The sequence below is a fragment of the Danio rerio genome, chromosome 21 (assembly GCF_049306965.1).
Source record: "Danio rerio strain Tuebingen ecotype United States chromosome 21, GRCz12tu, whole genome shotgun sequence".
NCBI classification, from domain to species: Eukaryota; Metazoa; Chordata; class Actinopteri; order Cypriniformes; family Danionidae; genus Danio; species Danio rerio.
In genome coordinates this window covers 34772501-34785676 of record NC_133196.1, presented here as the reverse complement: position 1 = coordinate 34785676, position 13176 = coordinate 34772501, and the positions used below count along the sequence as shown (strand labels likewise).

The 13176-nt window shown below is 36.1% G+C and overlaps 1 protein-coding gene and 1 long non-coding RNA gene across 6 annotated transcripts in view; one reads left to right on the top strand and one right to left on the bottom strand.

Annotated features, from left to right (window-relative positions):
* The window catches only part of col23a1b (collagen type XXIII alpha 1 chain b), a 185652-nt gene extending 175980 nt beyond the window's left edge, over positions 1-9672 (top strand). For 2 of the 5 annotated variants that reach the window (XM_073936057.1, XM_005161397.6), the window contains exons 11-29: positions 346-372; positions 827-853; positions 2637-2690; positions 2779-2841; positions 2941-2967; positions 3056-3130; positions 3396-3431; positions 3553-3597; positions 3668-3748; positions 3826-3879; positions 3970-4026; positions 4137-4163; positions 4250-4318; positions 4395-4457; positions 4550-4576; positions 4652-4705; positions 4860-4946; positions 8556-8594; positions 9208-9672. In XM_073936057.1, the coding sequence (XP_073792158.1) occupies positions 346-372; positions 827-853; positions 2637-2690; positions 2779-2841; positions 2941-2967; positions 3056-3130; positions 3396-3431; positions 3553-3597; positions 3668-3748; positions 3826-3879; positions 3970-4026; positions 4137-4163; positions 4250-4318; positions 4395-4457; positions 4550-4576; positions 4652-4705; positions 4860-4946; positions 8556-8594; positions 9208-9249 (954 nt within the window). In that variant the 3' untranslated portion in view covers positions 9250-9672. Of the gene's footprint in view, positions 1-345; positions 373-826; positions 854-2636; positions 2691-2778; positions 2842-2940; positions 2968-3055; positions 3131-3395; positions 3432-3552; positions 3598-3667; positions 3749-3825; positions 3880-3969; positions 4027-4136; positions 4164-4249; positions 4319-4394; positions 4458-4549; positions 4577-4651; positions 4706-4859; positions 4947-8555; positions 8595-8728 lie in introns of all 5 variants that reach the window. The other 3 variants (XM_068216111.2, XM_005161399.6, XM_068216112.2) reach the window with 3 other exon arrangements.
* LOC100333843 (uncharacterized) overlaps positions 4249-13176 on the bottom strand; it is a 15440-nt gene continuing 6512 nt past the window's right edge. The window contains exons 2-5 of the long non-coding RNA XR_001797020.4: positions 8403-8516; positions 4825-4959; positions 4629-4663; positions 4249-4328 (exon numbers count right to left, since the gene is read on the bottom strand). This is a non-coding gene — a long non-coding RNA (uncharacterized lncRNA). The remainder of the gene's footprint in view (positions 4329-4628; positions 4664-4824; positions 4960-8402; positions 8517-13176) is intronic.

The window sequence follows — 13176 nt, the reverse complement described above, 5'->3', positions numbered from 1 at the left end:
ACAGAGCATCTGCAAATGAATTCTGAAATATGTTTAAATAGCCATTATGTGGTTAATCTTAATTTAGTTTGTTCTGAAGTCATGTTCACTAGCTGAACAATCTCGTCTGTGTTTAGAGAAAGAACTTGCTTAAATTCAGAGCTGCTGGGTGTGTCCAATTATTTAAAGACAAAAGGGTAATTTGGGGGTTTTGTTCACTGGATCATTTTAGGAGTAATTATATTTCTTTTAAGTAGTTATACATAAGAGATCCTGACATATAAAGGAGAGTAATTAGAGTAGACCAACTGCATGTATTTCCCTTTAAATATAATTAATTTCTTGTGTTTGTATTCTAAAACACAGGGTCTTCCAGGAAAAGACGGAAATGAGGTATTATAATTTAATAAATTTAATTTCTATTTAAATATATAATTCATATATTTTTTTAATTAATCTACAACTTTATTTACATATTGTTGCTTAAAGGTGCAATAGAAGATCTTGCTTCTAGACTTTCAGCAGAATATTAAAATACAGATAAATCCACTTTTAACCAGCATAATAAAAACTGTTTCTGAAGATAATCACCTATTGCACCTTTAAATAAGACTTGCGTAGTTGTTTCACTTCGTAGTTCCCAACTCTGGCCTTCAAAACGCTCAGTCCTGCACACTTTGTGTGTTCTCTTTATTTGATGCACCTGATTCACATCATTAGCTAGTAGAAAGACAACTCCATGAAATAATCTTTTTGTCAAATGACATACAAAATGTGCAGGATGGAGAGCCCCGAGGACCTGAGCTGGGCACCACTAGCTTAAGTGATGCAATTTATTTTCCCACAGGGAACAAGAGGGCCTCCTGGCATGCAGGTAATGTGCATGTATTTGTCCAAAAGCATGTGATCAGACACAGTGGTCTCTAAAGTATCTGAACATCTTCAGCTATATATTTTCAAAGGTTGGGCTTAGTTTCAGTGAAAGGAGCCCTTAACGCTTCAGTATACCAATATATTTTGTACAATTTCATGCACTCAACCTAATGGGAACAGTTTGAGGACAGCCCCTTTCTGTTTCACCAAGATTGCCCACCACTTCACAAAGCAAGGTCAATAAGGACAAGGATGAATGTGTAACTCGGATGAACGGAGGAACTTGACATGCCTATATAATTTCCTCGCCTCTACCCCAATATGAACACCTTTTGGGAAGACTGTGGAGACTAGCCAGGTCTCAACATCTTTGACTGACCTTACAAATGCCCTTTTAGCAAGATGGTTAAAAATTCCCATAAACACACTCCTAAACATTGGGGGAAACCTTCTCAAGTGAGTTGTTATAGATGTAAAGGGAGGACCAACTTTTTACACTGTAAAAAATACAGGGTTCCACAAAATTCCTTCATGTTGCCCCAACACAAATCGATTAAGTTAACAAGTTTAACAAATTTATGTAGATTGAACATAAAAAAATTTAGTTGCCCCAATGAAATCTTAAGAATTGTGTTGTTTCATTTTAACTAAGTAGTTTGAACAAGTAAAAACATGTATACATTTTTGAGTGTATGTATGTACTTTAATGAAATCCCAATCTAAATACTTAATATATTAAGGTTTATATATTATATTCAATACTTTTAAGACAATTCTAAAGGACAATTTTTATTCACTTCAAATGTTATCAAAAATATAAATATATATAAATATTTAAATATATTTGCAATCATTTTTTTTATTTGATATTGTAGCGGTAAAGTTTGAACTATGTTTTTACTCCTAGTTGCAATTATATTATTTCAGGGTAAAAAAATTTACAAAGTTTTCAGTTCAAATATTCAATAAGCAAAACAGTGCTAAAGCATGGGAAAACTGGCCCCATTTTTCATTCCATTTACATCAATGTCTGCAGAGAAAACAGTGACTTGCTATCAGGGTTCAGGAAATTATTTATCTCTGCATATATTTTACTTCAAAGCAAAGACTTCTCAAATTCTGTGTTTGTTTCTGACCAGCCCAAGCCATTCCTCGTCAACCTGTGTAAATAGTCTGAACAGCAGATCTTGACAATCAGCTATTGCATGAACATAATGCACAAATTTCTAGTGCTGTTTAAACAAGCTTATAAGCTGGTTAGTTCTGAATGCTTTCAAGTAGCATATGAGGCCAAGTAAAGGCCTCTGCTTTAACGTGTGTTTGCATCTTTCTGTTGTTCCTTGACATGACTTGTATTTTGAAGAGGGCCATCTGAAATTGTCTCCTTAAATGAGCATTTTCCCAGGCTCATATTTCCATTTCAGTTATTCACTTTAAAAGCAATGGGGGAAAACTATTATTAGCCAAAAAAACAAAAGTAAATTTATTGAACATATGTACACAGGAGCCTGAGAAAATGCTTGATTTAAAAGACAACTTCAGATGCCTCTTAATGATTTTTTTGCATCTGAATTCTTCACTTGTACATTTTGTTGTGCATGTTGTGTCTAAATGGGAGCCCCATGGCTTTTGACTTTAAAAATCCATAAATCAATTGCATTTTAGCTGAGATTAAGTGTTTATAAGTGTCCATGCTGTGAATATACTTTTAAACATAATATTCACTACTATTTTTCATAACACAGAATATGCCCAAGAAAAATATCCATTGTATTCTCATTTAGGGTATGAATGGTGCAAATGGCATGCCTGGACCACAGGGCCCCTCAGGTTCAAAGGTTAGATTATTAGCCACTTAAACATTTTTGTTTTTTGATACAAACAAATACAACCATAATTTCATGCAGTTGTTGATTTGTCATACAGGGGGATCAGGGTGCTCCAGGTTTAGAGGGGAAGAGAGGGATTGATGGATCCCCTGGCATGAAGGTGAGCTGTTTTTCAAAAGCTGGCAATATGTTGCACGAAAATCCAGTTTATTACATGTAAATAGTAACATTATATAGTAATTCTGGTCCTATTTTATAGGGTGAAAAAGGAGATCCAGGACCCCAGGTCAGAATTTTTCAAAGTCTCTCACCCATTAAACATTTCCATTCCCTATGTTGCTTAACATTGTCATTTCTGTTTGTTTGTTCCTCAGGGTTTGCCTGGAGAAAAAGGAGCAACTGGATTCTCAGAAACTGATGATTTTGCTGTTCGTTTCAAAGCTCTGCAGGTACATTTTTCAACCAAAGATCTTCAACGGTGCACTTGAAGGCCCACTATTCAGCTGAGCTTAGGTCCAGCCTTAATCAAACATACCTGAAACAGCAAATGAAGGTTCTTAGTGTGCTGAAGCAGATTAAATGTTGCAAGACAGAGGGTCCCTAATATCAGGGCTGAAGACCTCTGTTCTAAACAGAAATTTTAATATAAAGATAAGGAAGTTTAATGATTTCTAGCAATTACTTTTTGTATAAATATTTTCCTCATATCAATAGGGGCCCCCAGGTCCTCCTGGAGAGCAAGGGCCAAAAGTAAGTAATACATTTTCGCTGAATAACAATGCCATACAACAGTTAATATTGTTATAAACACGTTAACAATAGACACGTTGAGTTGTGGATATATATCTAAATACAATTTTTTTTTTAACAGGGAGAAATAGGGTTAAATGGAGCACCTGGACCTGAAGGAAAGCAGGTAGGTGATTACACAGTGTGTACTCATTCAGACACCTTTACTGCATAATGTAATGTGTTATCTTATCTAGGGCCAAAAGGGAGAGAGAGGTGATGTTGGGGAGCCTGGAGCAGCAGGAACAAAAGGGGAACTTGGGCTGACAGGGCCTCCAGTGAGTATTAACAATATATAGCAGCTGATGTTTACTGCAGCTATATGGGTTTTACATGATTTTTCATGGAATTATAGGGGGCAGCAGGTCAAAAGGGAGAAAAAGGAGACTCTAGGCTCGAGGATAATCTAGTAAGTTTAAAACAAACCGTTCTTATCAAAATTTGAGAATTTTTTTACATACAAATGTTACCAGCATGGATCTTGATAACTGTCTTATAGGCCCAGATTATCTCCTTGCCTGGCCCTCCAGGGCCTCCCGGACCCCCTGGGCCTGCTGTAAGGAAAATTGTTTAATACTTCTTGACTTTAAAAAGGATGAAGATATTTAGAAGTTGCTTTTAAGCAATATAAAATAATAATACAAAACCTTCTTCCAAATATTCCAGGGATATCATGGACTGCCTGGATCCAAGGTGTGTTCTGTGGGTGAAACTGTGAAACGCTTTTGTAAAAAAAAATGTTTTGATTAAATGTTTAAAATAAAATTGTGTTGTAACAGGGAGAACCTGGTGAAGCAGTAAAAGGAGAAAAGGGGGATGCTGGAGAGAGAGGTCCACCTGGACAGAGGGTAAGTTTTGCTGCAAAATGATAAGCAGAAACCTATTAAAAAACTGGAGCACTAAAATTCTGTTTGTTGCGCATAGGGTCTTCAAGGCTTTCCAGGATCTAATGGATTGGTAGGCCTGCCAGGTGCAAAAGGTGAAAAGGTCAGTGTTTTGTGTACCAGAGTTAAAGAAAATAGTAACACATGGCATGTTCTGAGATCTGACTTTTTTTCTCATTGTGGTTTGAATTCTAGGGAAAACAAGGTGAACCAGGATTAGATGTAAGTGATCAATGTGCTGTGAGTTATTTAAGTTTATAAAGTAATTTCTTACTTAACATGGCTGTCCTGTGACAGGGTTTCCCAGGGCTTCAAGGAGAAAAGGGAGACAGAGGAGACAAGGGGGAGAAGGTTAGCGAAAAAATGCTTATTTTCCAATCATTTCTATATGTGTATAATACTGTTTGGCTATACATGTATATATGATATTTTGTTTATATATAAAATCAGAGCCTGGCTTTTTTGCATACCTTTCTTCTGTGTACTTCTTTATGGCTCCATGCAGGGCGAGAGAGGCTCAATAGGAAAGAAAGGTCTAAAAGGACAGAAGGGAGAGCAGGGACCTCCAGGGCTTGATCAGCCTTGTCCTGTGGTATGTTATGAAACTGTTTGGAAAGATAAATGCAATGTGCTTTTCTACACCTTTTAATGTGTATGGCAAAAGATCACACTGTGTGCACGTGTTCGAAGAGTTTACTATAGCTAGGATTTGACATGCATGGGTTTCACTGACAGGACACCAATGGGTTTAAAGTACATGGTGGGGAGGCAAAGGCCCCATCAGATGCCCCCTGCCCTTTGGTACAGTATTATTATTTGTGTTTGTGTGTGGTCACATCATATGCTTTTTCCATCCTTACTGTGGATCCTTGTCTTCAACCATGAGATCTGATTTAGGGTGCTTTCACACCTACACTTTTGTTTCGGAACGTATCTCGTTTGCCCAGTTAGTGCGGTTCGTTTGGCATATGTGAACAGGGCAATCGCGCTCTGTTCTGCGCCAAAGTAATCGCTCCGAGATCGCTTGAATGAGGTCGTCTCGGCTCGATTGAAACGAACCCTGGAGCGGTTCGATTACAGTGAGAAAGCAATCCGATCTGAGCGCGGTAATATCACAGTGTTTTATGGATATGTAATACGCATACGGCGATATGAAGAGAAAATTATAAGTAGGGCGGGAAGTTTCGTGAGTCTCTGGATGCCCGCAAACGAGAGATAATCTCTAACTAATCTCGCATCTCCCTCCCGGTCCTCAAATAGGCTACGTCGCGCACCCTTCTCACCCCTCCCCACCACATCTCTCCTCAGACACATCGCGCGCGCACCCTGTCAATCACCATCAAACCCCCACCTCTCCTGACAGCTTAGTGGGACGCTGCAAAATAAACCCTGACAATCTGACCAATGTGAGGAGAGTTTACTCGCACGGGACTTGTTCTCTTTTGGTCCGATTAGAAACTTTGTAATGTGAAAGCGAACTGCTCCAAGAGCAAAGAGCAACAATGTAACAATTGTAATCTCTGTTTCGGAACAACTGAATTGATTCACAGGTGTGAAAGCACCCTTAGATGGCAAGGCATAGACCAGCTTCAAAACTACAAATGTAGTTTGTACAAATGTACTGAATTTTATATCTATGCAAAGTGTTCATTGGTGAAATCAACATTTTGTCAACCATAAACATATTTTTAAAGAGTATAATTTGTAAATCATTTTGTACCAAAGGTTATTAAACTGAAGCAAACCTGCATATGCAATACAGTCTAAAAAAATGTTTAAAGTTAAAATTATTTGCTATTTGTTTTCAGTAAATGTACCAACGTAGATATATCTGGCCCTAGTGCTTAGTTAAACCACTTAAGTCTATTCAGCAATATTTTGAATAAGGGGAAACAGTCACTAGTTATGTTTCCATCCAATTATTTTATGCGCATTTTGGATATGAGCATAAAAAACGATTGATGGAAAGGCCAAGATACACATACATTTTGAAAATGTGCATTAAAATGTATGCGCATAACTGAGTTGGATAAACGTTTTATTTGATTTTTAAAAAATGCACATATATTACGTTGTAAACACTTTTACCATACAAATTCCAATATCTGCGTTAAAGAAATGTCATGTGATTTTGTTAAAAGAGATCATGTGGTGATAAAAATGTGTGTGAATGGACAAACAGCAGGCTGACGACACTGTAAAACTGAAATGTTGTTTTGGTCATTCTAAAACGATGTAACCATTTCAGTATTAGTTAGGGATACACCGATATGGATTTTTTGGCTGATATCCATAACCGATAATCTTCAGACTTGGAGGCCAATAGCCGATATGTATAGGCCAATAATGATAAATATTTCAAAATGTTATATTTTTATACAGCAAACTTCATAAAAGATTGAACTACTCTTATGAACTGGATAATCTATACACAAAACAAAAAAGCTATAATTTCAAAATTGCAAGGTGAATATATAGACCTATATTCACGATTTTACAAAAATCAGCATGCAAAAAATACATTATTTCTTTTTCTTCACATAGCAAATTAGCATACAACTTGACTGTTGCATAAAAATAACAGGTTAAATAACAAAATGGGATTTAATAAACAAGCAAGTTAAATATATTTTAAATAAAATGAAAGATCTAAGGACTAAAACCAGTTAAAATTGTCTTGAATAAAACGTGTTACATTAATGTACATATATGTCATGTGCAAAAAAAAAGCCTTTTTAAAGGTGTTTTGACAGTTTAGAGCAACAATACAAGCGAAAAGCTAAATATAGATTGTATTACTTTAGAAAGTGCAGCACAGATTCATCCTATTTGGCGCTTTACATTCTTTTGAACACATGTAGCTGCTGCTTGTCAATCAGACAACGCTTCTATGTTCGTTCTTGCTGTCAATTGCGGGGAAAAAAATCTATGAAAAGTTTCGATAAACCGCTGTGAGTTTCACTCAACTCAAACACAGAGCATAATATGTGTGCGGTGACAGCTCTCACGTGTGCTCGTTATAATCAATATGAATATTCCAATCAAACTAAATACAATCAAACATCAACAACACATGGCAAGCAGTGCGTTGATAATAACAAATAATCATATTAGATTACAAACAACCCAACGAGTGGTTTAGCACATGTGCATCACTGCTGTTATCTTTTACACATGTAATATTTTTTCCTGAGGCGATTTAAAGCAAAATACACAACGACACTCCATCAAACATATCTACAATGATAAGGAACATGGTTACTTACTGAGTTATTAACGCACAGCGATAACACATAAAGATAGGACGGACTTTGATGGAATAAACAGTGTGAGGAGAGCTCCATTATAGTGCACTGAACAAGTCTAAACAAGTTCCGCCCACGCATGCGCGAGACAGGCAGGTCTTTACAATTACGTAATTTATCGGCTTGAAGATATGGGCCTAATTTAGAAATCGGATTGATAACGATTATCTTACAAATAGCATTTATCGGCCGATAACGATATGGCTGCCGATGTATCGTGCATTCCCTAGTATTAGTGTTATTGCATTACTAATTACCTTCAGAATCAAGAGCGTCTGTGCTCCACATCTCGCGCCTTCTAACGCCGCCACGTGTTCATTACATTTTGGCATTTGTCTTCTGAGGCGCAAGTTGTTTATTAAATAAAAAAAAAAAATCACGCAGCGTCTCTTACTGCAGCAAATTATTTTTTATCTTCACTGTTGATTTTTGGCACCAGTTTATCAGGAAGTGACGATTTTGTTCTCTTTAAGTCATTGGATTGCAACGCTGCTTTATTTGAATATTTTCCAGTTTTGCGAATAAATTTTATTTGCATTTTTGGTTGGAAACATAGCTAACGATCCCCAATTCAAATTTTAGTGCAAGTGTTCTTATCAAATCTATGCCTTGCCATATACAAATCAAGGTCACATGGGAAAAATAAATCAACCCACCTGGGTTTTTGATTTTGTCCATCTGAGCTGTCCGTCACAGCTGATGATGTGAACATGATGTGTCCTGTGGTTCACATTTATACTTACTGCCAAAGGTGTTCCTCTGTGGGTTAGTGTACTTCCTTTTAGTCTCACGTAATCATTGGTGGCAGGTTTCATGTGTGATCACCTCATTCCTCCTCCTCACTCCATCAGGAGCAGCTGTTTAACAAATCATTGATTTCCTTCTTTTATTGACAGGGTCGAGATGGACTGCCCATACCAGAATGCTGGCATAAGGTATAATCATATATGAAAACTGAGATCGGTTTTTCCATCATATTTGTCATAACAGTGGTGATATTGCAGTATGACTGCAGTGACTGCTTTCTGTGCGTGTCTTCTAACAATTTTCTCCTATGGCTCTCTTGCAGTAATGACTAACCTGGAGCATGGAGTTTGTATATATTGATATATATATATATATATAAATATTTTTTTTTGCAAGTAACATTTGCTTTTTCTTCCTGTTTTAGTCATCTCTTATTTAATAAATTGGTTTTCAAACAGGAGCCCCCTGCAAAAATAATATCTGTATCGCTGCATTAACAAAAGAGGGGCTTTTTCACTGCCACAATAACAAGTTTAGAAAAGCAATCAAGACAGAATCATAAAGTAGGTGCTGAGACTGATATTAAAACGAGCCATGAACTCTATGCTTGTGGATGCACAGAGAATGCTGCTGCTATCCTTATGGAGAGAATGGGTCTTAAACCAAAATAACCCTGAACTTTCTAACAGACTGATCAATGTATCTACAAATGATGACTTCTTCACTGGCTGTCTTTTATTCCTGGGCACCATTTGAAACAATCAACCCCATCTATTCTTCATTAAATGTTTGCTTTAAAAGGAAGGGGCTTCAGGGCAAGCCAAGCCCCCATCTCAGCCCTAAAGGAACACTGAATGGACTACACGGAAGGAGTATGCTTTGCCAAAGTTCAACTGGATGTTTCAAATGAAAGTGCTCGCCTGTAATACAGGGAGGAATGCGATGTGGACGTTGCACTGGATTTGTAGTGGTGTACATATGGACAAATCTGTACTCAGGAAACTCTATTCACTTGGTCGATAGGAAATGACAATGAAAAAATATTTTGTTCCATTTGTCAGTAAATAATACACCAGTGGAGTGGATGAAAAACTATAATAACTGATATGTAAAGTTGTTGTCGTAAGTCTTGTCTGTTTATATGAACCCTCACACTGACTAATACTTTGATCTTTTATTCATTGTTTTTGTGAGGGATTGTCTGCATCTTACTTGTGCATTATATGAAGTTTGTGTAAATAAAATTGATCATTTTTACATTTTAAAGGTTTACTGTGTATATAACTATGTATAAAATCTATTTTTTTTCCTCGCTTATTTTTTAAAATTGCTTTCAAAATGTGTTGTTGCTTTCACACAAAATAGATTTCACACTGTGCTCAACAATTTTTAAACATACATCAATGCAAATGTTTCTATCTTCACAAGTTTCATGTGTTGCTGCCGAATGTTTCAGAATTTAAATGAGAAAGTTCTTATGTACAGTATACTACAAATAAATCATGCAGACATCTCAAAGTACTTCTACTGCCCTCTTGAGTACTGAGATGTGTTACTGCAACAGTAACATAAATTCTGTATATTTAGACCACACATTTCAAACGAAGTTAACATATATGGCCATAAAATCTTGTTTACATGCATTTAAAGTATTTTTATGGCCATGGTGCAAAAACACCAGGTAAAATTGATTTCTCTAAAACAGAAAATGCTTATACAGTTAAAACTGTGGCTTATTGCAAATACTGCATCATGTGTACCCACAAATCACTACAGAGTATATACAGAAATCCGAGAGTGAAATACACACAATATAGACTTTTTCCATTCATTTTAAGACCTTATAACCACTGTTACATGTACCACCTTTCTAGGGGTTTTGAGAAAAAGTACAACAAAAAATTAAGATAAATAAAGATATCAAATTTAATTTGTTTGAATACATAATAATAATAATAATAAATCCATGTTTAATAATGTGCGTGAATAATCTCCTTTTTTTCTATCCCAGCATACTTTCACTTAAGATATAAAAATGTTGTCTTTTATACATTGTTTATCAGAGTCAGTCTTTTTTTTTTTTCATTTTCTGGAAGGGTAAACAAAAAGAGAAATACTTAAATAAAATTTTTATAAAAAAATAAATAAAAACTTGTTTGGCCAAAATCATCAGGAGAGGGTGAGGCCAAAATAACAAACAAAACAAAAGCTTTCTAAATAGACAATAAGTCTGATTTTTCTAATTGCAAAAAAAAAAAACTCAAATCAATGGCAATGTTCTCTCCTCACTCCCTTACTAAACCCAAACAGGAGAACACTTAAAAGGGGATAAACACTAAATAAATTGGCACCCTACACGACTTACTTTAACTCTTTCACTTAAAGTTACAAGTCTCTCTTATTTATGCTACAATCTCACAATTTTATGTTTTAAATATCACACTATATCACTGGAATAGCGAAAAAACAAGGAATTTCTCTGCGCTTTGCTACTCTGTCTCTTAATAGAGTGGAGGAACTATGACACCAATTTGTATGCAAAAACCCGGAAGCGAGTTAGCATTTTAGCACTTCCAGTTCCCTCGTCCCAAAATCAATTGGTTTTTTGAATGGGGTTTCAGTAAAATCGCTTAAATAAGGTTCGTGGCTGGCACAAACTCAAGATACTTTCACGTTTTGTTCTACGACAAAACAAAAAAAAAACACATCAGTTACATTACACTCTTGATTTTTTAAATTGGTTGCGCTTCTTTAAAAAGATGGTTGCTATCAAGTTGCTAAATGGGACTACAGGTGGCATGGGAGACATTACACGTCATCGAGCTGAACTGGTCTAGAGCGCAGCTCGCTTGCGTTGGACATTTGGATTTGTCTGTGATTTAAGTATTTTCATGAATAGTATTTTATAGTTTGTAGTATTATTCTAACTGGAATTCAGATTGTATGTAGATAATTCCTTCACTTGTAAAGGCTGTCGAGAAAGATTTATTTGTTGATCTTTTATTTTAATAAACAATATTATGAAGATACTGCTTACCTGTGCAGCATTTCTCTGTCCTGCTCTCAGTAATGCAAACGTGTGAATAAATGTGTAAAAATACATATGATATAACTGTCATTTTAACATGATCAAGTGATTTTGCGTCTGTTTTTTTTTTCATCTGAACACATTTAACTCTGTCATAACTGCAATATTTATACTCCTCTATAAAATGTACAGCATATGTGACTGTATGGGCTGCTTCTCGCTGTACTTCGTGACAAAAAAAGGAAAATTGAATGTTGCTCTGTGTCCATGATGGAACTTGCAGGCATTTAAAAGACTTGTTCCTCACGCCTCATTTCTGTCGTCTTTTTTGGAAGCAGGCTGTGTGCACGCGAGCGATACATTTATTTAAATGAGTCTTATGATAATACTCCGTAGGCACATTTATACATACAGTTTTAAAACTTTAAGAACAACCGTAAAGCAAAACAGATGTATTTTCCACGTTAAAACTATCCAAAATGCACGTACAGTAGGTCTGTGTGCATTTGCGTATATATATGTTTATATATAGCGTGGATTATAATAACAGAGAGATTAAATGTTTGTCACGAACCATATTTCTAAAAATAAGCTTGAAAAGTTGCCTGCGCAGGGTGGTGCTGATGTCATAGGCGAGCGCCCCGAGGGCACTGTAGTCCGTTGATAGCCTAATGTTAGCTTTTCAATTCTTGCATTTGCATTCAAGATCCAAAGTGCTCAAAGTTGTATTTTTGTGTGAGGATTATCCGGTTGGACAAAACGTGTAAGTGTAATGAACAGTGTTTGAACAGAGCTTATTATTCGCAATCTTCGAAAAGTTTATGGGAAAATCCTATAGGCATTTTATCGAGGGAACCAGTTTTATGCTAGCAGCCGATTCGCCTACAAAGTGACGTCATAGTTCCTCCACTCTATAAAGCCTGGACGCTCTATCAACAGAAACAGATCCGACTTGCTCTGATTGGAAGCATGTGCGACTGGTTTGGAGCGCTGCTCAATGAGAGAGAGAGACAGAGAGATAAATAAAACAAAATGGGAGAACAATAAACTGCCACTCACACCAACAACTTATCACCCAAATACATCATAGGATTTAACACCACTTTAAGTTTCAACCGGAAACACTGGCAGGATTTTAACTTACTAAAACATTATTGATATACTAAAAACAAATGTATTAAATCTAGCTTATTCAGCAAGTTGGCGTCTATAGAACTGCAGAAATAAAGGTGTTTGCATTGGTTACTGCAGTAAACGAAGCAGCATGGTGTCAAATATAGCAGGATATTATTGATTTTATATACTGCACATCATCCTGATATTTGAAGATTTAAATGCTTTTTAGCAAGGTAATACATTTTATATAACATTTCATTATGTATTATGCATTTCATTAATGTATGGTTGTATGCTAAGGTTTACCTGAATTAAGACTTTGTGAGACCACCCTGCACTAATCGTGAATACAATGTGTTTCAGGTCTTTGTAACCTATAGACATAGGGCCGTTACTCAACAGTTTTGACCACCAGCTTTCCGTAGTGTAGTGGTTCTCATGTTTGCCACAAGACCGGGCCAGTCGCACGTTGGTGTAGATTGCTGTCTAGCCAATAGGAACGAACGTAGGCGAGACAAGTAAAATTCACAACATTATGAGTTCGAATCCAGTCTCGGCCACAAATAATATAAAACGAACTTGTACTTGCTTTTCATCTAGACACACTTAAAGTATAATTAACATAA